Source organism: Tympanuchus pallidicinctus, unplaced genomic scaffold (assembly GCF_026119805.1).
Source record: "Tympanuchus pallidicinctus isolate F22 unplaced genomic scaffold, pur_lepc_1.0 scaffold21, whole genome shotgun sequence".
Classification (NCBI taxonomy): domain Eukaryota; kingdom Metazoa; phylum Chordata; class Aves; order Galliformes; family Phasianidae; genus Tympanuchus; species Tympanuchus pallidicinctus.
This window is the reverse complement of record NW_026294733.1, coordinates 10,231,129-10,253,183: the sequence shown is the minus strand read 5'-3', so window position 1 is coordinate 10,253,183 and position 22,055 is coordinate 10,231,129. Positions and strand designations below refer to the sequence as shown.

The window sequence follows — 22,055 nt, the reverse complement described above, 5'->3', positions numbered from 1 at the left end:
AGATCAGCAGCAGGAGGAAAACTTCAGGCAGGCAGTGCTGCTTAGCACCAGACCTTCACTAAGCAACCCAAACAAAAACATTATATTCAACACAGTGGCAGCAGCAATGAGGTTCACGGGGATGTTACAGGATCGCCTTCACTGCCCTTATTAAATGCTAGGATTACAATATTTGGATCCCAAGTCCTAAGAAAGAAACCAGTTTAACTCTCTTCTTTGACTGTCAGTAGGAGACTGCAGGAGCTGAACGCTCAGGCTGCACTACAGAAAATACTGTATCTAAACAGACATTCAGCAGGATGACACAAGCGATGGGCAAGAATCAGACAATTAATATTTAGCAATATCTCCCACTGTCAGAAAACAGCACAGCCAGAAGCAAGAGCACCACAAGCGCCTGCTGAGGATATGGCATGAGGTTAACAGTGCTCTCAGCTCCCCTGGGCACCAAGCTCTGCTAGCTTTCCTCTCCAGAGCTATCTCTGAGCAAAGCGAGCTGCATTTGGCTTCTAGCATGGATAACATCCAACTCTTTCCTTCTTCCTCCACCTTTCTTTTCAAATAATATTGTTACAAAGGATGTTGACCAACTGAAAATAGAGATGTTCAAATAACGTCGACAGCCAGCCTTATACCCACAAAAGCAAGGTTATTTGCAGTTAGGATTCTGGCTCCATCATGTTAAGATTTAAAACAGATTTTAAATCACGATGACGTCGCTACATTGCCTTCACCACATGCTAATGAATTTCACGTTTGGTTTTTTTTTCTAGGAAAAAAACAAAACAGGTGGGATTTAAAGTGAAGGGAAGGGAAGGTTGTTTTGCTTTTCTGGGAACTTCGAAATAGAAAAAGCAACTTATTTTCCAAAACATTCTAATTGTTTCTTTGCACTGAAACACCCCTGAGGTGAACCAGCATCCCCAGATTTTTCCTTTCCTGTGTCTGATCTTCCCTCCTGCATCTCACAGCCTTCAGCCCTACGCCTTCTCCCACACATTCAGGAGGATGGAGCCCTGCTGTCTGCTCAGATGCACAAAGCTCAGACCAACCACAAAGGCTCTCAGCGTCTAACGCTACAAATAATTTTAGGGACGGATAGGTTTTAATTTGCTAAAGCAAACTTCTTAAGGGGTTCCTCACTAGACAAGATGAGCTGTGCTCACCTGGAGCTCAAGCACTTGCAGCACAGAGGCCCCAGCCTGCAAGCAAAGTGCACACATGGACTCTGCACCAACTGCAAAGCCATCTCACACTGCACACAGCTCCAAGCAGGCTGTGCATCTACCTGCAAGCATTTGCCAGCCCTCTTGCAAGGCAGAGCAGCCAATATCACCTTTCCTCCCATAGCAAGAAGGGCAAGCACCTCCACACCAAGATGAAGTCTCCCAAGTGCAGCACTTGGGGGCACTATCCAACTGAGGGCTGTCTGGGTGGCTCAACTCCACTCTCACCCACAGCCCGAGCAATGTGCCCAAGAACAGCACGGCCTGAAGCAGGGCCAGCCAGGATCACTTGGAGACACCAAATCCCTCCAGGGCCAGCCAAAGCCTATGTCACCCCATCACCTCTCTAATAACAGACCTAGCTCCAAAACAGGAGAAGTCCTGAAAAAGGAAGGTGGAACTGCAAGCTCTCTCCTTGTGGCTGTCCTGTCCCCTGGTCGAGATGCCCCCACACAGAGAAGCAGTGAAATCACCAGGATTTAGCTGTATGCTTAAAGATAAGCACATGCTTAATCACTTTGCTGAAACAGGATGCTCTGCTGGCGCATAGCCAAAGTGAATTAGCTGTGCCAGCCTGGGCTGCATCTGGCCCACAGCAAAGAGTATCAATATTCTAAAATAAAATTTCATGCAGTGTTGATTTCACGAGATAAAACCTATTTGATCACCGCTGAAATCCATTCTCACAGTATCCCTGCCCTACAGAGCGTACTCCCTCAAGCAGCTAACTTTACTGAGATAAGAAAGCCCATTTATATATACCATAAGTGGGGCTCTCTTTCATAAAGCTCAAAAAAATTAGTAACATATGCCTCCTTCAGTAACTGATCGCCAACACTCACTCGAGGTCACCTAAAACCAAGTCCATTCACCCCAAAATATATTTGCGTAACAATCATAACCACACCAAAACAAATACAGAAATGTCTTCAGGTCCGAGCTGTGCTGTAAAACTTAAGGGCTTCAGGTTCCATTCATCAAAGCAAAATTTAAATCTTTCTCTTTTTTAAAACCGTTTACTTGTTATTACTGCACATAAGCTATTCACAAAACCACCACCTTTTCTTTTGCCTTTCAATCTGATCGTCCACACAATCTGCCTTGTAACCACAGATCCTGCAAGGAGCACATGAGCAGGCTCTCCAGAAACTGCTGCTGCCTTTCTGCTTGCTTCAACCAAGCACAGAAGAGGCTCTGGTCCAAGCACCTGCACGTGCAGGGGGCACTCAGCAGCCTTACGGAAAAGCCAGCTTGCAATACCAGACCGAAACAGCTGCAATACCTTTCCTGCCAGCAGCAACAACACCTACAGATCCAAAGCTCAGCATAAACGGTCCCTGAAGTCAACGGCCAATTGCATCTTCTAGCTCCAAACCAGAAAAGTGCCTTACAGAACACTCCTGGGACAGAAAAAGGATTTCCTGCATTACTTTATCTCCTCCAATATTTTGTTGCTGTTTGGTGCTGGTCTATTCTGCAAGCCTGTTCAACTGGTATGGACCACTGTCTATGAAGGACCACTGTCTATGAAGGACAACTTCAGCATCTCAGAAAGCAGATCCATTGATCTAATTCTTTGCCAATTGCTTATAGTCTGCAAAACCTAACAGAGGGCATCACATCCGGCTTCATTCTCATTCTTCCTTTATTTTCCTTTTCGAGCAGTTCCTTATACATGCATTATTTATCACTGTATCTCTCAGCAATATATACAGCTACAGCAGTATAGCTGAAATACAGCTGGCAATACAGAAGTTTAGGCAAGGGAATAAATAGCAGTTCTTTTGAAAACAGCCATCATCTCGAGCAACCGAGCTGGCTGGACACAAGAAGCCATCTCTTCTCTCTGCTTCCCATTTTACTTGCTCAAACATCCAAGGTAGGTCCATTTAGTCCTAATTCCTGCTCAGCGACAGAAAGGGGTGACATCTAATCTGTCTTCAGACAGTCCGGAATAGGAAGTTCTGTAGGGTATTTTTTTTTTTGTGCAATGACACACAATGAATATATCAAATAATGAGTGGATTTCATTTTAAATGACTTCACAATGACCCACCAGCTCTGAGAATGGCAGTAGTGTTAAATCCCAGATGGAGGGCCAGCAAAAAGATGATTTTGCTGATGCTGCCTAAGGTTTCAGCATGAAGTAATCCAAGAAATGGTCAAGAATCAGAAAAGCCCCTGACAGCAGCACCGTGATGTTAGTGCTACTACAAGCTCATGCCACGACCCTGCAAACGCCGCCGCTAGTTTTGAACTGCAAGCAATCAAAGCCCCGCCGAGGTCAATGCAATCCTTACCGTGCCAAGCCATGTTTACAGGATTTGGCTTGCCATCCAACCAAGCTCTGCACATGCCTCACTTTCTATTTTTAGCTTTCTGGTAAAAGGGAACGTTAATATGTTATTGTCCATGTCATAAAGCGTTACAGCGTCAGATGTCCAAGGCCCACAGCATGGCCAAACTAGCTGGGAGCTGGACTTGAGAATTTCCTGATTTGTTGCTTTCTGTAGAACTCAGCCTCCAAGCCTCATCAGAGAGCAAACCATATGTCATGGAACGAGAAATACAAAATCCCTCTCACCAAGGGCCTTACTGATTTCAAAAGATAAACAAATCAAGCGACTCAAAGTCCTTTCAAAACCCAATCTGATAAGCAGGAAACACTTATTACCTTTCAGCCATCAAATCAACCTAATATTAATGATTGTCTCCGTGACCTTCTAAAGACTTGAAAGTTAACTTAATAAGGTCAACAAGGGGATATCCAAGACAGATCTCTCTCAAGTCTGCAAAGGCAAGTAACAAACCGCTTCGCTTCCATGACTTTGGCAACATTCCTCTGTGCCAATTACAGCAAGATTTGCTAGCTCACCATGACAGTCATTCTTCGACATACAGAGAAACATAATGCGCTCCTTATTTGCTGCTTTTTCTTCTTCTTAACTGCAAAGTCAACCCACAGCCAGGATAGTGTTACAGTCACGTTACACAGCGCAGTTTGAAGCAAGGCACAAGTGGCTGCGCACTGCTCTGACGTACTTGCCTCTTTGTGCCCAGACGCACATTTGGAAATTAACCTAACACAAAGCACTCCGTGTTCAGATGCACAGCAGGAACCCCCAGCAAAGGGAGAGGGCACTTCAGAGTGAATCTCTGCACATCCATGGAGAGCCCATGGCACGACACCGCTAGAATTGCACAAACGTTACGTAAACCTTTCATAATAGCACCACTTCAGAGCTGTGCTGCTTTGCTGGTTTGCAAGGTGACTTCTTCCTGCTATTCACTGAAAAGGGTTTTCTCCTTTAGAAATAAGTCTCCCCAGAGAGTTCTGTCACTGTCTGTCTCAGCAGATGCCCCTTTGGATGACAGCTCTGCACCGTGCAGGACAGGCAGCACGAAGAGCTACGTGCTGCACCATGGAACTGCTTCTTCCAACCACAGACATGAGATGCACAAACACCACAAAAGACTCCACCGATGGTAGTTACAAAGTATTCCCTTGAAATCCTTTGAGCTTTTTGCTTTTTGGGGTCTTTTTTCAATTGGTTGGTTTGGGGTTGGGTTTGTTTCTCTTTCGTGTGAAAGTATGAATGTCCCATTTAAAACCCAGAAGCCCACACTCCAAAAGAGCCCCATCGCTCCATCACCCATTTGCAAATCAAGTCAGAAACCACTTTTTGCCTCTGTTTCTTTAGAAAGCTGTTTGAGAAAGACACTTTCCTAGCACTCTACGACTTCATTCTCCAGCATCTTGTGTACTTACGTCCAGCTTACGTCTATTTATCCTTGTACCAACAGCGTCCTTCAGCTTCAACAACACCTTTCCCCCTCGCGCTTCTCCTTGGGATGCATTCAGGCTGCTCCCTCTCTCCGCTCTCCTCCCAGCCTTCATCTCGCCATGCTGGGGAAGGAAGAAAGCCAAGTACGCCCATGTTCCTCACCCACCGCCCCGGCCCGGCCCGGCCCCGCCCGCCGCGCCCTCTCGCCCCGCCGGGCCCGCAGCGCCGCGCCGCTCCTGCAGCCGCCGCGCCCCCTGGTGGCCGCCCGGCCCGGCCCGGGCATCGGGGTCCGGAGAGCGAACGTGCCGAGTAGGGCAGCGCGGGCACGGCCCTCCGGGATGGAGCCGAGGAGGAGGCGGGAGGCCGAGGCGGCCCTTCCCGCTCCATTTCAGCGGTGCCGGAAGAGCGCGGCGCGGTGCCGTGGTCCACATCGGATTTAAAGCTGCGCCGCGAGCTGAGCCCTGCTCAGCCCAGAGCCGCGTGGGGACAGACCCTGCGTGCAGCTGTCCTTCGTGTCCCCGAAGCGCTCGCGCACAGCTCCTGCGATGACCGCGCTGCCCTCCCACTGCAAAGCGCCGTCGGATGGCAGACAGCAGCGCAGCCCAGCACGGCTCGATGCAGGAGGAAGGCACGAGGCAGTGCCAAGAACCAGGAACCTGAGAGAGCCTTGAGGAAACACATGTTTTATGGCCTATCGCTGAGTGCTTGGCTGTTCTCTAGAGAAAGATGATGACGCCTTCGAGAAAACCGAGTTTCTCCTTTTGATGATGGACTGAACCTCAGCCAGCACTGTGAAAGCACGCCATTTATTAGATGGTGACATTTTAAACTCGTTCCACCCAGGGAAACGGTTCAGCCTGGGGAAGAGCAAGGTTTCAGCCTTGATTAACGACGTAAAGAAACACAGGCACACTGCATGAAACCAAGGGAAGAGAAGAAGCTGGAAGGCTTGCAGAACCAGCCTGCTCTGGACACAGCTCTGCACCTGGTCCTTGCTGGCAGAGCTGCCAGCAGCACCTAAACCAGCACCAACAGCACCATCCTGTGCACCCCACCCTTACCTGCCCATTTTCACCAATCCAAAACCAGGTTGCTGGCTGCAGCTTATTATCACAGTCTGCAAGAGGGAGCCCACCCCTCTGAAATTCCCCCTTTTCCAACAGCGTGCCCACGTGGCAGTGCCAAGGGGACTGAGCCCGAGCCCTTCTTGCTGCAACACCAGGACCATAGCAGCCTCCTTTCTGTAGCACCAGGTCCTGCTGCCTCCATTAGCCAAAGCAAACCGTCCTCGTGCACCTCAGCCACACAGGTATCTGCAGGGTGCTGATGCCTCTTGCCACAGCAATTGTATTTCCTTCTCTGGAAATACAATTCAGACCTTAATTTTTTTTGCTGATTTTTTCCCCAGTTGTGATTTTTTTTCTTCTCCTTCAAATTCAGAGCTGGTGTTATTTTACCACAGCCATCAATCAGGCAACAAGCAAGCAGGGCTTTTCTTTCTTCCTTTCTTTCTTTGTCTTTCTTTCTAATGCTTGTTATATCTCTCCTACATACTTCCTCCCTGCACAGAAATATCCCTTCAAAGCTTGATATTATTGAGCAGCTTTCAACCATGCCCAGCAGAGCCATGTATTCTCTGCATTTGTTTGGCCTTTGTTTCTAGGAATGAAATACCAGTGTCTTAACAGTGTGACTTCATTTCACTACTTCATTCCAATACTTGTTCTATTTCTACCCCACTGGGTCAAACTCACCTATTGTGAGACCTCACCGATTTCAATTACATCAGGGATTAATTTGTTCCATGGCGTTGAAGCTGTTAATACAATCCTTGCTGGCTCTAGATTAGAAAAGGCATGATGGAGACCTCCCTCGCAGGCAGTGTGCTTAACAGCGGTCTTGATCTTCATTTTGTTCCTCCTTCCCCCCCCCCCCACCCCCCTTTCCTTTGTGCCCCTTTGCCCCTCTTTTCACAACCATCTCCTTCCTTTCTAAATTGTCCTTATCAGAACTGGGTGGTCCTTCTGACTTCCACTGTTACTGGCAGAAGGTTGCCTGCCAGCAGCCACTGCCCAGCATGTGCAAGGGAGCCAAGGGTCAGCAGCTCAGGTCTGGCCTGAAGCCACCCAACACCTCACAGGCTCACAGCCTCACAGCAGCCAGGCTGCTTTATGGAAGATGGGCACGAGAAGATCTCAGCAAAGGACATCAGCAGCAGATCTTCCTGCAGCACCCTCCTCTTGGCATCTCACCTCCCCAAGGCGGAATGGGAAAGGACTGGTTTCAAAGAGAAACTGCAGGTCCCTCTGCACCCACCTGGATCTGCAGGGGCTCGCTTCTGCAGCTCAGAGGGTTGGTCTCAAAAGTTTAGATCCTGAAATACACACCTGTCAGGCAGCTCCATTCTGGAGGTGATCACTGCAACCCAAACCAAGGTGCCAGCCAAAGCCTTCCCCAGCATCATGCCTTCACTGCATGCCCAGGATGCTTCCTATGGTGCTGATTAAACCCAGCCTGTGCCGCGTAACCCACAGAGAGAAGTTGGGATCGGCTCTGGAGGATGTCCTGCAGTACAACAGGCTCCACAGCAATCCTGATCTGGAAAAATCACTACTTGCACAAGCCTGATCTTTCCAAAATGCTCCCCTTTAGGGGTGAAGTCTCCTGCCTTAGCTCCTCCCTGGATGGTTTTGCTGGGGAACTCTTAAGGTCTTTACTACAATTATCTCTGACACGTGCAAGTTCAACGAGGGCAAAAGAAAACCCAAAGCACTATCCCACCTTCCCACCATTCCTTCCACAGGGTGCAATCTCTGCGTGGGAGAAAGTGTTAGTATTTGTTAATACATCATACACACTGCACTCCCAGTTCAGATCACCCACATCAGCTTTCAGAGGACCACGGATATCCCTGCAAGTGGGTCCTGCGGGCAAGACACAGCATGGAAACACCATCACTTCAGCAAGTGGAAGCTGCCAGGTGATGGGTGGCAATGTGCTTCGGGTGTAGCCGGGGCCATGCATGAGCCACGAGTCTGTGCTACCACCATCACCCCTTGCTGCTAGCATCAGGCCACATTTTTCAGATGTAGCTTCATGCCTGTGTCCCTTCTGCCACAAACAGAGCAGCCCTCCTCATGGCATAGGTATTGCCTTGAAGAAAATGATAACAAGGCTTTGCCAAACAGCCCCAGTCTACCTCTGACATCACGGATCCACACAGCCAGCAGTTAGAGATGGGGAGCTGGCCATGCTACAGCTGCCTTTGTTAACTTAACCAAAAAGCGTTTCTTTTCATTATGGAGAAAACACTCCTGCTGAAACAAACTGCCCTGATATGCAGGAATTAAAACTATTCAGCAATCCGAACTGCTGCACGTAGCGTTCTATTAGCATTTCTGAGCAGCTGAAATGTGCATTCAAAAAATATAACCTGGAGAAGAACACACAAAGTCCCTGCAGTCCAAAACAAAATCACAGTGAACCATGGAGGAAACAAAGTTTTAAAGCAGACTCAGAAGCAGCAAACAACTGCTTCCAAACTACTGGAAGTGCCTTTGCACAAAGCAGAGGGAGCTCTGTAAAGCAGAGAGACTACGAGCACAGGGCTGTTCCACACCAGGGTGCTGCCAGCCTCGTGCCCAGCCAGAGGGGCTGCTGCACCCTATTTGCAGGCACTGTGGGGAGCCCAGTCTGGCTGGAGGCTGCAATGCAACCAGGGCAGTCCTCCCTGCAGGGTGCTCGAGGACAAAAGCTACACACAGACACCGCTAAAGATGCTTACAAGTGGTCTGTTTGTCTCTTTAAATGTAGCCCAGTTACTAAAAGAAAAAAAAAAAAAAAAAAAAAAAAACCCTTCCAAATTTGAAACACTCAGGAGCTTTTCTCTCCCTTCCTCCCTCCATCAGCAGGGGCTTCCCTCCTGGGGTGATGCTCCAGCCATGAACCTGTTTGGCCACAGGAACAGGGAAGAGAAGAAGCCTCAAGCCCACCACCCTGAAATGGGTCAGATCAACCAGGAACGAGGCAGTTGGTCGCCCCCAGGAGTTACATAAAGCACAAGCCCACGGGGTCCAAAGTGATGTCTGTGTCCCTTCTGCTCAATGCCAGCCCAGCTGGGACCTCCACAAAAACAGGAGCGAAAGCACAAAGACATGGAAAATCCAAGAGATGCTCAGTGAAACACTGCTGTCAGAAAGAGACAGACGATCACTGGAGACCAATCTTCCCATAAAAGAAATAAACATTTGCAGTGGCAGCACCGCAGCAGTGACCTGATGTTTACCCAGGTAGCTCCTTTCATCTCAGTCCCTTGACATCGTCCAAGGAACACACAGGTCCCTGCTCCCACTGCAGAAAAGCAACTCCCTCTAGGGTAAAGCGTGGCAACTGCCGAGCAGCGCACACAAATTTAGGACAGCATTTCCAGAATGCCTTTTTCCACCAAGTTTACAAAGGCAATATAGAGATGGGAGCTGCTGTCCAAGGAGACGGTTGTTAGCCACGGTCTCATATGAAACATGGCTTCTCCAAATGCACACAGCTCCCATTTCTCTGCTGATTCAGCAGTGATACCTGGAAACCCTATCAAATTATCCTGTGCCACTTTTCTTCTATCGAGTTTCCTCTGGAAACCGTTTACTAAGCTCCAGCAAGTCCCACTCTTGCTTATTCTGGCAAGATAACACAGTGATCCTATATGGGAAAGATGCCAACTGGAAAGGTTGGCATGCTCAGGTGTCCCTGCTCCATCACTCCCTGATTAGGCAGCACTCACATGGCACCGGGATGTCAGGAGAGGGCTGTGACCAGGAACAGGAGGTTTAAGTTGTATAACAATACCTGGAGGCCAATCGGGATTTTCTGGAATTGCAGCAGTCATCTCACTAGGAAGCTAATTAGTGTATGTGCTGCTGATAGCTCGCTTCTGCCTTGTGCCCCCAGCTTTGTTGTTTTCATGCCTGCTTTAAGGACTGGCTGTCAGAGATGCCAAATCCTTCCCATAATTTGCACCCTTTCCTCCCTGTGTGTGAAGTTTCATTTTCCTGTTATTTGGGACCCACAAATGCGTCCAACTGAGCATCCTCTTCACTGCTGCTGTCTCCAGCACCACCCTGAATGGAGATGTTTGCAAATTCAGGGCAAGGATCAAATCTGTTTTATGGAAACTACCCACAAAATGCTGAAGACTGGTAAATATGCAGTAGCCTCGATGTTTTCTGAATACCAGTTTGTCGTCATTAGTTACTGAAGGGGAGAAGTTCTGCCCCTCTGACAGCACCCAGTGCTCAGCCCAGGGCAGGCCCCCAAATCCTCATCCCAAGCAGCACAGCCCAATCCTGAGGGCCCCAGCGCCTGGAGAGGGCAAAGTTCTGTGCGGACTGCATTGAAGGAAGAGAAGTGAGAGTGAGAAGCAGGGCAGGCCTGCAATTTACCTGAAAACAAACCCTGATTTATGAAGTCACAGCCATGGAGATGAGCATCCAGTTCAACTCATACGCTTTGCCAACAAGTTTCCTTTTTCTTTCCCCAAGTTACAGTGACCAGCCACCTGCAGTGCTAAGGTCTGTCCTGCATAGTCCTCTGATTGGGTACATGAGGAACTTCTTTATCTACAAAAATCTTGCAAGTTATTTCTGGAACAGAGCCTTCCAGAGATGATTTTGATCAGTAATTCATTTATTTGAAACATAAGATGCAAAATTTCCATCATCTTTGCATGAGAGATATTTTCCTTTGATCTTTCTTTCAGGCTTTGCAAGGCAAGCAAAGCAATTTCATGAACTGCGCCCTCTGAGCCCCAGAAATGTCTCAGTGGGAGCCCTGCTGATGCTGGAGATGGACAGAAGCAGTGTCCATTTAGAAATGTGCTACTTCTTTTAAAGAAATCTCCTCAAATCCACTTAACTTGGGAAGATCTGCTTTTACTTAATGAGTTTAATTGATTTTTGCTAACAACCGCCTTCCTTCTCCATTTAATATCATTTCTCCAGAGTCGCCCCACCTGAAAGCACACAGTACAACCTGACAGCACCGTCCCAGAGGTGAAAGAAATGGCTTTAGGGCTCCAGCTTAGCACTGCCTACCACACCAGCTCAGTACCTGCTAACAGAAGCGCTGAGCACATACTTGGTGCTCCCAGTTCCCCTATAACACCCTGCTGCCACCACACCTCCCTTCTGCTGGAGCCTGGAGGGATGTCATCGCTGCCTGCTCCTTCCAGCAAGCAGCAGGGCTGGCAGGTTGGCTTCAACAAATCGACCCCAATGCAGACCCAAGCCTGCTATCTCAGGACAACAGGCTATGCACGCGTTTCTGCTGAGTTATCAACCCTGCTCTGCCTGCAAAACCCATCAGCCATAAAGAGAGCCATAAAAATCACCCAGCCTGGGCTGCTCAGCGCTCCTCCAGCACAGCCGGCACCGTGCGCCCGCTAACAGCCCAAAGTTTGCTTTCCCCAAAAGTTATTTCCAAGCCCCATTATCTCTCCTGCTTATACCACACTCCCTCTATTATCGAGAGATCTCCAAGTAATTTATAAGCCCACAAGCTCCCACACTAACGGGGCAATAAATCACATTCACGCACCGCATCGCCTACTGTTGGAGGGCAGCGGCGTGGGAGCAGCGGGCAGCATGGCGCGGGAACGTTGCTAAAACCCTAAATCTCATGTCCAGAAGGGCTGTAAACCACGTTTTAGGAATCTGAGAGGCTGCAAAGAGAAACTCCACAGGAAAAAAAATAGGTTTTTTCTTACTATTTTTCATTTTCGTAGTTCAGAGCTAGTTAGAGCAGCCTGGTCCTTGGATGGGATGAAGCACTCACAGCAGGCATGTGCTCCTCTGAGTCCTGCTCTTCCCGAGGCATACTGGGATGCCTCATTCAGAGCGGGGCAGTGCTGTTCTGAACGAGCTAGGCATGTGTTTTGTAAGGGTACTGGGAGGATTCCAGTCTGCGTTCTCACCTCGCTGTGTTTTCCCCATCCGACTCAAAATACGAGCGCACAAAAGAGGGTTTTCTTTTTAAAAAGCTCAACCAAAGGAGGAGGATGTTTTTGGCTATTTTCCTCAAGGAAAGAGGTTGCCCATCTAATAATCCCTAAATGGGCAGTGGGTTGTTGAGTTTTCATCCACGCCTCTGAGCCTCATTCCCTCTGCCAGGTTGCTGGTTTTCTTTTCCACAGAGTTGCAAAACCCCTGAATAACAAGGTTTGTGCATGGAAGTGCTGACACAAACCTTAACTACAGCATCCTGAACATGATACCAGAATAAGGACGCTCCCTGTGTGGCCCAGCCTATGGATAAATAAAGCATTTCAGCAGCCAGCGCCGACAGATCATAAACCTCCACAAGCATAAATACCAACAACAACCCAAAAAGATTAGAGGGCTTAGGGGCGAGCCAGGCTGGGATGATTTAGAGTTGGGGTGGAAGGGTCATTATTGCTGAAGAGGTGGGGGTAAGTGGGCCAAAGAAATCAATAAGCCATTGCACTGCCTGGAAGGAAGGGCTGTGCTCAATGCACAGCCAAGTGCGATGTCCCTCGGGCAGGCTCACGCTGCTCTGGGTGCGACTTACTCTAATGAGCAGACGTGGGCAATGCCAATCTCCATCCCCGTTTGCAAAGCTTCAGAGCTGACCAGTTGCATCAGAAGTGGAGGCAGCCCCATGATGGCGGAGGTGGCCCCAGGAGTCCTGCTCACTTCAGCAAGGGCAAACACAGTGCTTTGCAGCCATGTTCCCAGACCCACGGCTGCTAATCAGAGATTTCATAGGCCACCAGCTATTCCCATCTTGCCTTTTTCCTCTCCTCATTCTGCCCAAGTCTTGGATCTCCCCCCCGCCCCAATTTTCTTTGTAGTGAACCGAGCAATGATGAATGACCTTGCATTAAGAGCCTTTGCAGTGGGAAGGAAGCCCATTCACCAACGTAACAAATATATGATGTACCAATTAATACCTACTCGGACCCAACGTACCTGTGAGCCACCTCAGGGTCACAGCACAGCAAGATGCTCTGGGATCCCATGGATGTTGGTGATGCCAGAACTCCTGCAGAGTAATCCCAGCTTGCAGGAACAAACACTGGTGTAAATGCTACAGAGCTTCATTCCCAGAGACCCAGAGAACTGAGCCAATTGCTGGTGTGTGGGGAGAAGTACAGGAACCTGCTCCGATACCTCCCAGTGAGCCAGCCGCCTCCTCCTTTGCAATGATATTTAAAGAAAATTCTCTATCACTTAATAAAATAGCTGGAAACCTGACCAGGTCATGTCAGGCTTACTGGAGTTAATGGGTTTCGATTTTAGTTGAGACCTTGAGAGTTCTCAAAATCAGTAATTTCATCTTCCCTCCAGAAATGAATTCCTCAATGGTTACACTGCAAAAATATTCCCAGAATGGACAATTCTGCTGTTAATGTACTAAAGCCCACATGAAAAAAATATATATCAGATTATTATTGAGCCTTATCAAAAGCACGGCATAAACCATGTGTTGAATTTAATCCAAACCAAACTGTCAATCTGCCTTTGGGATCAGATATAACAAACATGTGAGCCTAGGGCCAGAAATGAAAGCACAGTTTGTTTTCTAATACAAGATTTGTACTGATCTGTATTAGCCACACTCCTGCAAGGAAATCTTGACACTGCAAATGCCAGGCAAATAGGATTTCTTATCTTTCTGCTTTGTTGAGCTGGGGAAAAGTTTTGTTTGTTTCTAATTAATCTTTCATTGCAGGTTTCCTGTTTGCAAGGAACAATTCTCAACAGTTTCTGAAAATAAACTCGTTCTGAAACTTCTTAAACAGGGGGGAAAAAAAAACCAAAAAGAGGCATATCAATCATTAGGCATCTCCCGAAGTGTGGGCATCCCCCTGCAAGGGAGCTGTGGGATGGGGCAGAGCCCCACGGGGACTGGCACACAGGCAATGCAGAGATGCCAGCTGCTGCCATGGTGCTGGGGATGTCCCCAGCCAATGCCACAGCCAGACTGGATTTGCTTATCAGAGGAAAGACCTGCTTCTGGACTTGGGCTTACTGTACTGCTCTGTACACACCATCATGGTGTGAAGAAATGCCCAGAAAGAAATGAGAAGTGCAGAAGTAAACTCTGCGTTCTTGTTTGCTAAATATTCAAACAGCAATTCAACTCCCATTATCTACTATGTCTATACAAACAGCACAGGAAAAACTCCCAGCCTCCCTAGCAAACCATTTCCATCTATTGCTTCCCCTGCATGTCCCAGGGACACAGCCCACACCTCCCACCCAGCCCCAGCCCTGTGTCAACGCACAGATGCTCACACTCCATCCCACACCGCCTGTTACGCAGGATAAAAATCCAACATCGAGTTTCCCATGCAATTCTAGGCAAAGTTTCCAAAAGCACTGACTGTTCCCCAGGATGAAGCATCGTGTGTATGCAGCACAGCACACTATTCCTATAAAAGGCCCCACAGCCATGCCCGCCGGTTCTCCTATTGATTGCTGGGGGCTGCTCACTGCTCTGATCTCAGCTGGTCGGAAGTCTCAGCAATCGCTGTGAGGTCGTGACCACAGGGTCAGAAACCAGCACTGCATACATCATAATTTATTTCCCAGGCAATCGATACCCAACTCTGCTGCGCAACGCTGCACTGCAGCGTCACATCCAGGAGCTGATGCAGCACTGGAACCCTAAGGCCTGGCAGCCTCGGGGGTCAAACCCAGCTTTCATTGTGCGGCTGTAAATGATGGCTGTAAGTCAGTGCACACCCACTAGCTGTTGGTTGGGACTGTCGTGCAACAGAGTATGATTCTGCTTACAGTCTGAAACCAGCCTGGAGAAATAAGTGTTAGTGTTGTTGAGCACCATGCCCACTGCTGAGATGATTCAGCAGGACAAGCCTGACGAGCAGCTTGATTATCACATGGGGCAGGGGTGGCCCAGCTCAGAAATGCATCAGTCTCATTCAAGTGGAACCCACACACCTGCGGCACTCGGTCCATGGTGTGGGTGCTGGGCAAGGAGGGACAGACCAGCAACCATTCCTCCCTCATATGCAGAGACCTCCCCTCCTTTCAGATGGATTAACAGCAATGACGAGAAGCACAAAGCGCTTCTGCCAGCACTACTGCTCTCCCCATTTTCTACTTTGTGCTCCCTGCATTCGGAGGAACGCACCCCACGCAGCACATTGCACACCTTGGTATTCATTGAGCTCCTGAGGCTTGGGGCTAATTCTGTTTTGCTGCAGAAGGGTGGCTCAGGGTATTCGAAAAGATACAGCAGCTTTTCAACAACCTATCCCTGCAAGTGGTGCCAAAGACAGCATTTTAGCAGGGAAGACAGGGGGCTGAGAATGTGCAGGAGGAGAAACAGGAGTTGGGAAGAAGAAGCAGTGCTGGAAACACCCTGCAAGCTGCTATCAACTAGCTCAGGTATTTGTGCAGATGCAACCTGCAGCTCCCTGGGAGCTACAGCAAATTCACTGCTCACCGATCTCAATGTGCTGTGTCACAAAACATAACCAGGAGGCTGACAAGGCACATCACATCCCTTTTGCTCCTCTTCAGTGCCATCCCTGGCTGCTTGCTGGACCAAGCCCCTCCAAACCACACATTCAGCCAAAGCCAACAGACAAAGTGCTGCACTTTCACCTGCTGCAGTTTGCCCCTCTGTTTCCAAGCACCCCAGGGGATCTTTGGGCAAAACAAACACTCTCCCATCAGCCGTGGGCTCAACAGCAGTGAAATTAGGGCAGCACCAAGCACAGAAGAGCTACTCGCAGAGGATGCTGTTATCACACCCAAAGGAAACAGGCCAAGGCATTAAGGCAGAGCAAGGCATTCCTTATGTCACCACACGACCCCTCATCCAGCGTCTGCAGCAGAAGGAATCAGGTACCCTCGTGGAAAAGCAACCGTGTGCTGCAAAGCAGGGAGCTGCTGATGTTCACAGAACGGCGCGGTGCCGCACCTGGGGAGGATGCGCTTCTGCTGCGCGCCTGAGCTTGAAACCCGCCGGCCGGTTGAACACAACAGGAGGGATCTGCCCAGGGGCGGCTGCTGCGAGCTGGGCCTGTGCTGTGGGAGGCCGAGGGGAGGGGGCACAGCCCGGCAGCCCCCGGCAGGGATCGGCACGTCCGCTCCCACCCACCGCAGACACCGGCGTGGCGAGGAGCTCTCACAAAAGAAAGTAGGCAGACCATGACAGGCTAAGCCTCCTCCTTCCTCTCTCTGTTCTCCTTTCTTCTCTCTTCATGCTATGGCGAGGCTGCTGAATGCCAATAAGAAAATACTTTGGCAGACTCAGACGGTCTTTTCTATGTTTTTTTTCTCACTTCCCCTCCAGCTACTTCGCTGGATGCTAATCCTCCATCGGCATTTCAGACACCAGCGAACAGGAGACACGCCAGGTAGGCAGGGCTGCACCATTCCTGCTTGTGCCTGCTGCTATGGCCCACAGGGACCTAGACACAAAAGCCCAGGGACGGGACAAAAAAGAGCCAAGAAAAAAGATAACGGCACCAGGCTGAAGCCCTGTGATTCCCACAGCAGAGCAGGGAGATGCAGGGCACAGGGATGGCTCCACACTGCCCTGGCCCTGTGGGCACAGAACCACACAGATGCCTCAGAGGCTGCGTGCCTGGTGGTCCTCGAGGCTGGTATCTGCCCTCCCAGGTTCCTTTATTCCTTTTTAAAATCTCACAGTTTCCTGAAATTCTTTTTCACTTGCTTTTATCACAACTGGTATCAAAAGCGTCCGTATCTGGAAGGAATCAAAGCAAAATCAGATAGCACTGACAGGAGGAGGGGAGAGCAGGCAGCAGGGACTTTCCCAGCTCCCGAGGAAAGGAAGAGACACACAAAAATGCCCCGAAGATCCAGGAATTGGGTTGTGGATCCAGAGGAGTGACTTTCAGCCCCAAGGGAGCCTTTCTCTCCAGGTTCGCTTGCTCAGCTGGATCACATCACAGCTGCAGAAACTGCCGGTGCCCAGACTGATGCTGTGGCTTATGGCAACATAAACTATTCCGGATGCTGCTCATGTGCAGGCATTGCTGCTGGACTCACACCAGCTCTGACAAAACCAAGACGGCCTGGGCACCCTTTGCACCCTGCCCCTTCTCTGCCCAAACTGTTGTATGAGCACATAGCAGGGAGATTTTAAAAGCAGGCATCCCTCCAAATCTCAGCATCCCTCACCTCCATCCAGCCTTGTCCATGCCAGTTGCAATATGGAAGGCAAAACTCAAATTAAATACAGCCATCATTGCGTGTCCAGCTATCTCAGATGGGGAGCTCTGAACCCACACCTACTACACCCTGCTGTGCGCTCACCTCTGCCGTGAGCAAGCTCTTCCTTCTTCCCTGAAGCACCCTGCATATCTCTAAGCTGTGAAACTGCAATATGAGTTGCAATATATGGGCTTGCAGGTTAAGGCATCCAAGCAGGAGCTCTGCTTTGCTGCCCATTGGCACAACAGAAAAGTCCTGGTATACCAAAGTTCACACGCTTGGTTTTTTGCCTCTCTGGACAGGAATCTGTAAGACAGAGGCCTCTGCCTCTCCAAAGGCAATGCGGTGTGGCAGGACAGTGGGTGCTGCAGATGGCAGTGATGGCCCCGGTCCCAAGCACAGCTGAGTTGGCTGCCCTAAGCCTCACCTCTTCCAGCCCCAGGGCTGGGCCTGTGCCACCCATCACAGGACACATGGCCTGGCCCGCCGAGTATGTGAAAACAGCATTTCTCTGTGTCCCAATTTACACAGCCCCAAATAGTGACTGCCCGGAGCTGCACGGGACCTTTAGAGAAACAGTTACTATTGGCATGATGCAGCCATCTCCCTCTTAGACAACAACAGCAGATGTGAAAATAGCACGGTGCCGCAGCGTGCGCTGCTCTGACCTCCCGTTTGCTCCTGGATCAGATTCCCAAGCTGGATCCTAATACACGAGAAGCATCAGAGCGAGGGACTTAGGCCCTGCCAGGCCCTCTCCATGAGCCGGGCAGACGTGAAGGGCACAGTGAGGGGCAGGAGAGATAAAGAGAAGAATGCTGAGGGGCAGTGATAGTAGGAGAGACTGTAGTGCAGCATAGCAGCCCTAAAGTGAAACGTGCATGAACAGCTTAACCTCCCCAGTGCCCCCAAAGAGACCTCACCTCTCTGCTGCCTGGGACTGTTTTCAGGGCACAGCAACCCCAGGCAGCAAAGGAGCTGCTGGAAGCAGACAAGGTGGGAACGTGGCCACAGGGATGAAGCAGGAGCCGCAAAGGGATGCTCACAGCTGAGCCAGGAGCTTGGCTCTGCACCACGCATCCCTCGTGGGACGTGTCACCCAACAGTGGCACCTTGCAGGAGCCCGGCTCCTCCGCGAGCCCAAACCCTCTGCCAAACCCTGCACCAGGGGATGCTGCACCGTGGAGGAGCAGCCGCCCCGTACCACTCCTCCTGCAGCAGAAGCACAACCACAGGACCCCAGAGCACACTGCAGGTGCATCACCTTCACACACAGAGCCCTATGGCCCCGCGCAGGGCGGGAGCGCTCCCAACGCAGCCGCGGGACGGCGACAGCAGCAGGAGGTGAAAATCAGCCTTAGGATATAATCCATCCATCCTGAGAATATAATCCGTCCCTAAACCTCCCCAGCGCTGCGCAGAGCCCTTTAAGCAAAACCAAACAACTTCTTTTAGCCTAAATAAATATTAAACCGGAGCGATGCATTAATTTACTCCGGTTCACCAAAGGCTAACTCCTACCCAAACTGATCATTATGAAAGAAATCCTATAATCCCTCGCTCCCATTCAGGCTCAAAACATGTAATCCCGTGAATAAATCCAGAAAGAAAGTGTAACAGAATGGGCAATAAAAACTTACGGTGCTCACATCTTTTCATCTGCCATTAACACTGCAAAGCCCCGTGTGGCCCTGCTGGACGGCTGAGCCCCACGCACGGCGCATCCCGCAACCGAGACCGAGAAAGCGTGCTTCTAATAGCACAACAGCACCGACTTGTTCCTTCCCTTTTCTTTTTTTTTTTTTTATATTATTTTATTGCTTTGGAAGCCCGTGAGCTCCAACTGTATAAATGCCAATAACTTCCCAAGTTTTAAGGCTGCTGAAGTAAGAGATCAGATTTTAGCAAGTGCTTTCCAGGCAGCAGGCCAAACTTTTTCTGATTCACTAAAAGCACCAAAGGGAGGGGGAGAGGGAGGGGGCCGGGGCTGATTAACTTCAGTTACCACACAATCACAGAAAAATGTCTCCCGCTGCAGCGGGTGCCATCGCAGCCGGGATTCCTCGGGTCTGGGATTAAAACAACAACAACAAAACGCACTGGAGAGCGGCGGCTGTGATTTACAGCTGCGGTCTGTGCGATGCAGGGGCTGTGCTGGTGGTTCACCGGGGGAGTCGTGATTTTCAGAGGGATGAGGGGAAGAATAAGTGGATGCATTCAGAGGAGGGGAGCAGAGGATGGGGCTGTTGGGTTGGGCCTGACCGCAGGGACGCAGCCCCTCCTGAGGCACTGCCAGCACCACCTCTGGCTGCAGAGCACCAGCAGGTGCAGCAGGGCCAGCACAGGACCAGGTGGCACTGAGCAGGCAACAAGGCTGTGGCACCTGCTGTGCCCATCTGCATTGGGGTACCACAGACACGTCACCGGGGTCCCACAGACACGGCAGCAGGGATCCCCCAGACATGACACCAGGGGTCCCACGGAGGTGGCACTGGAAGCCCCGACCCGCGGTGCCCCACCAGCAGCTGCCTTCTGCCCAGGCAGGATCAAAGGCAGCAGCAGGCTTGGACGCCTTCCTCCAGAATAAAGGGGAGGGAGCGCGCAGCCTCCTCCTGGCTTGGGCACGCCGTGTTTTGCAAAGTATCGTTTTTTTGGGAGTTAAGTCCCCTACGAAATAAAGGGAAAAAAAAAAAAAAAAAAACCGGAGCAGGAGAGCGTCTGCCGCTCCAAGGCAAGTGCATCCCTCCGCGCCCAGCACAGCGCTGCCTCCCGGACTCCGCGGGCACCGCGCGGCGCTGCGGGCGGAGCACCCGCACCGGGATCCGCGCAACCGGAGGGCGAAGCGCAGCGCGGAGGTGCGGGGCGCGCCGGGGTCAGCGCCGCCTTTGTTACTTTTTCTCTTTTTTTTTTTTTTTTTTTTAAACAACCAAAAGCAAAAGAGGACAGAAAAGGACAACGTACCTGTACCTGAAAGCACAGCAGCAGGAAATGTAAACATCTGGAGAAAAAAAAAAAAAAAAAAGGCAACAAAAGATCAGATGATGCGGTGCAATGGTTACGGTCGCGTTTTTGGGTTTTTTTTTTTGTTTTGTTTACTATTTTTTTTTTGCTTTGTTTTTCTTTGCGATTATTTAAGCGGCGCAGATCGGCGCTGCGCGCACGAAGGGACTCCGCTCCCCGCTCCCACCTGGCTGCAGGCAAAAACGCAACCGGAGCCTCCAAGATGAAAGTTTTCCGAATAGACTCAATAAAAACAATAATAAAAATAATAATTAAAAAGAAGGGGAAAAAAAAAAAAAAAAAAACAGAAGGAAAAAAAATACATATATGCCATAATCCTTACAGGCAAGTGCAGGCGGAGAGCAGTGAATACATCGCTGGGCGAGGAGGGTTGCTCAGTGCTGCCCGTAGCGCCGTGCAGTCCCCCGGCGCCGCGCTGACATGGGCGCGCTCCGACCGCCGCGCTCCGTTCCGCGCCGCTCCGCGCCGCTCCGCGCCCCGGGAAGTTGTGGTCCCGCCCGCCGTGCCTGCGCCGAGTGACTCGCTTAGGCATCAGCTCTCCTCTCCCCCTGTCTCTCCTCCTCCTCCTCCTCTCCCTCTCTCTCTCCGCCTTTGGGGGGGATGAAGGTGCTTATTGTCAGTAACTTCCGATCATCAGCCCGTGCCCCCCCGCCGCCCCCCCGGCCGGCCCCGCGCCCGGCACTGCGCTCCGCGGCCGCGCAGCAGGAGGGGGCAGAGCGCGAGAAATGAAAAAAAGAAAAAAAAAAAAAAAAAAAGAAAGAAAAAAAAGGAGAGAGAGAGAGAGAGAAAGAAAGAAACGCCGATAACCACGACAACGGCCCGGGGGCCAGCGGGGCCGCGCCCCCCGCCCGGCGGTGCGGACAGCTCGGGGGGGGGGGACGGCGGATCCCGGCGCCTCTTACCTCGGGCGGGCGGAGCGCGGCGCGTCCCGGAGAGCCCCGGGCGGGCGGGCGGCAGCGTCGCCCCCGCGGCTCTCGGCGCGGCCCCCCCCGGGCTCGGGCTGCGGCCCCCGCCCCCGCCGCGCTCGCATCGCCCCCGCTCCCGGCCGGGTCCCGTCGCCGGCTTCGCCCCGCGCAGCGCTCGCCCTGCGGCCGCGCTGCCTCCCGCTCTGCTCCGCACGGCTCGCCTGCCCTCCAGCGGCCGTTCCGCCGCACCGCAGCCGGCACCGCGGCCCTCTTCGCCTTTCTGCGCTCTTATTCTATATAGAAATATGGTTTGGGTTGCTTTTTTTCCGGAATAAATGAAAAAAAATCACACGTTGGGAGCGCGCGGTGAGTGCCTGCCCGTCTCCGAGAGCTCGTTCCGAGCAGACGAAGCGCCGGGAACTGCAAACCTCCAGCATATTCCAACTCTCAGAAGAGAGCCTAACGTCAGTTAACACCTTATTAAGTGAGAACATAACCATAGCTCATAACCGCCAGCTTTCCAAATACTCGAGTAACGGTGCACGTCAGAGCACACACCCATGGGGACAGCCCGCAGCCTGCAGCATCTTCCCCCCTCCTTTCAGATCACATCACCTGCAGGCCGCACCACACGGTGCTGTCCCACCTGTAGCTCACAGAAAACCCCAACAAGTTTAAAAGCAGTGACAGAGCTTCTTCAGCATCCTCCCAGGTTAGCCAGGAAAATATTCCACATATTCCCTGTTTGCTTTTTAACAGCAGCTGGGCCCCAACACACTGCTTTGCGCCCCCCTCCCCCCCTCCAGTATTTCTTCCCCACTCTGACTCCACTGAAGGCCCTGTAAACTCCATGGGAAATGCAGAGCCCAGTACAGGGAACACCTCATGGGATGC

General features: G+C 50.9%; 1 protein-coding gene across 2 annotated transcripts in view; it reads right to left on the bottom strand.

The window, feature by feature from the left end:
- FGF18 (fibroblast growth factor 18) overlaps positions 1 to 20,822 on the bottom strand; it is a 65,538-nt gene extending 44,716 nt beyond the window's left edge. The window contains exons 1-2 of one of the 2 annotated variants that reach the window (XM_052684944.1): positions 20,579 to 20,822; positions 20,197 to 20,233 (exon numbers count right to left, since the gene is read on the bottom strand). In XM_052684944.1, the coding sequence (XP_052540904.1) occupies positions 20,197 to 20,233; positions 20,579 to 20,610 (69 nt within the window). In that variant the 5' untranslated portion in view covers positions 20,611 to 20,822. Of the gene's footprint in view, positions 1 to 4,995; positions 5,131 to 20,196; positions 20,234 to 20,578 lie in introns of those variants that run through there. The other variant, XM_052684945.1, reaches the window with a different exon arrangement.
- Positions 20,823 to 22,055: the final 1,233 nt, after the last annotated feature.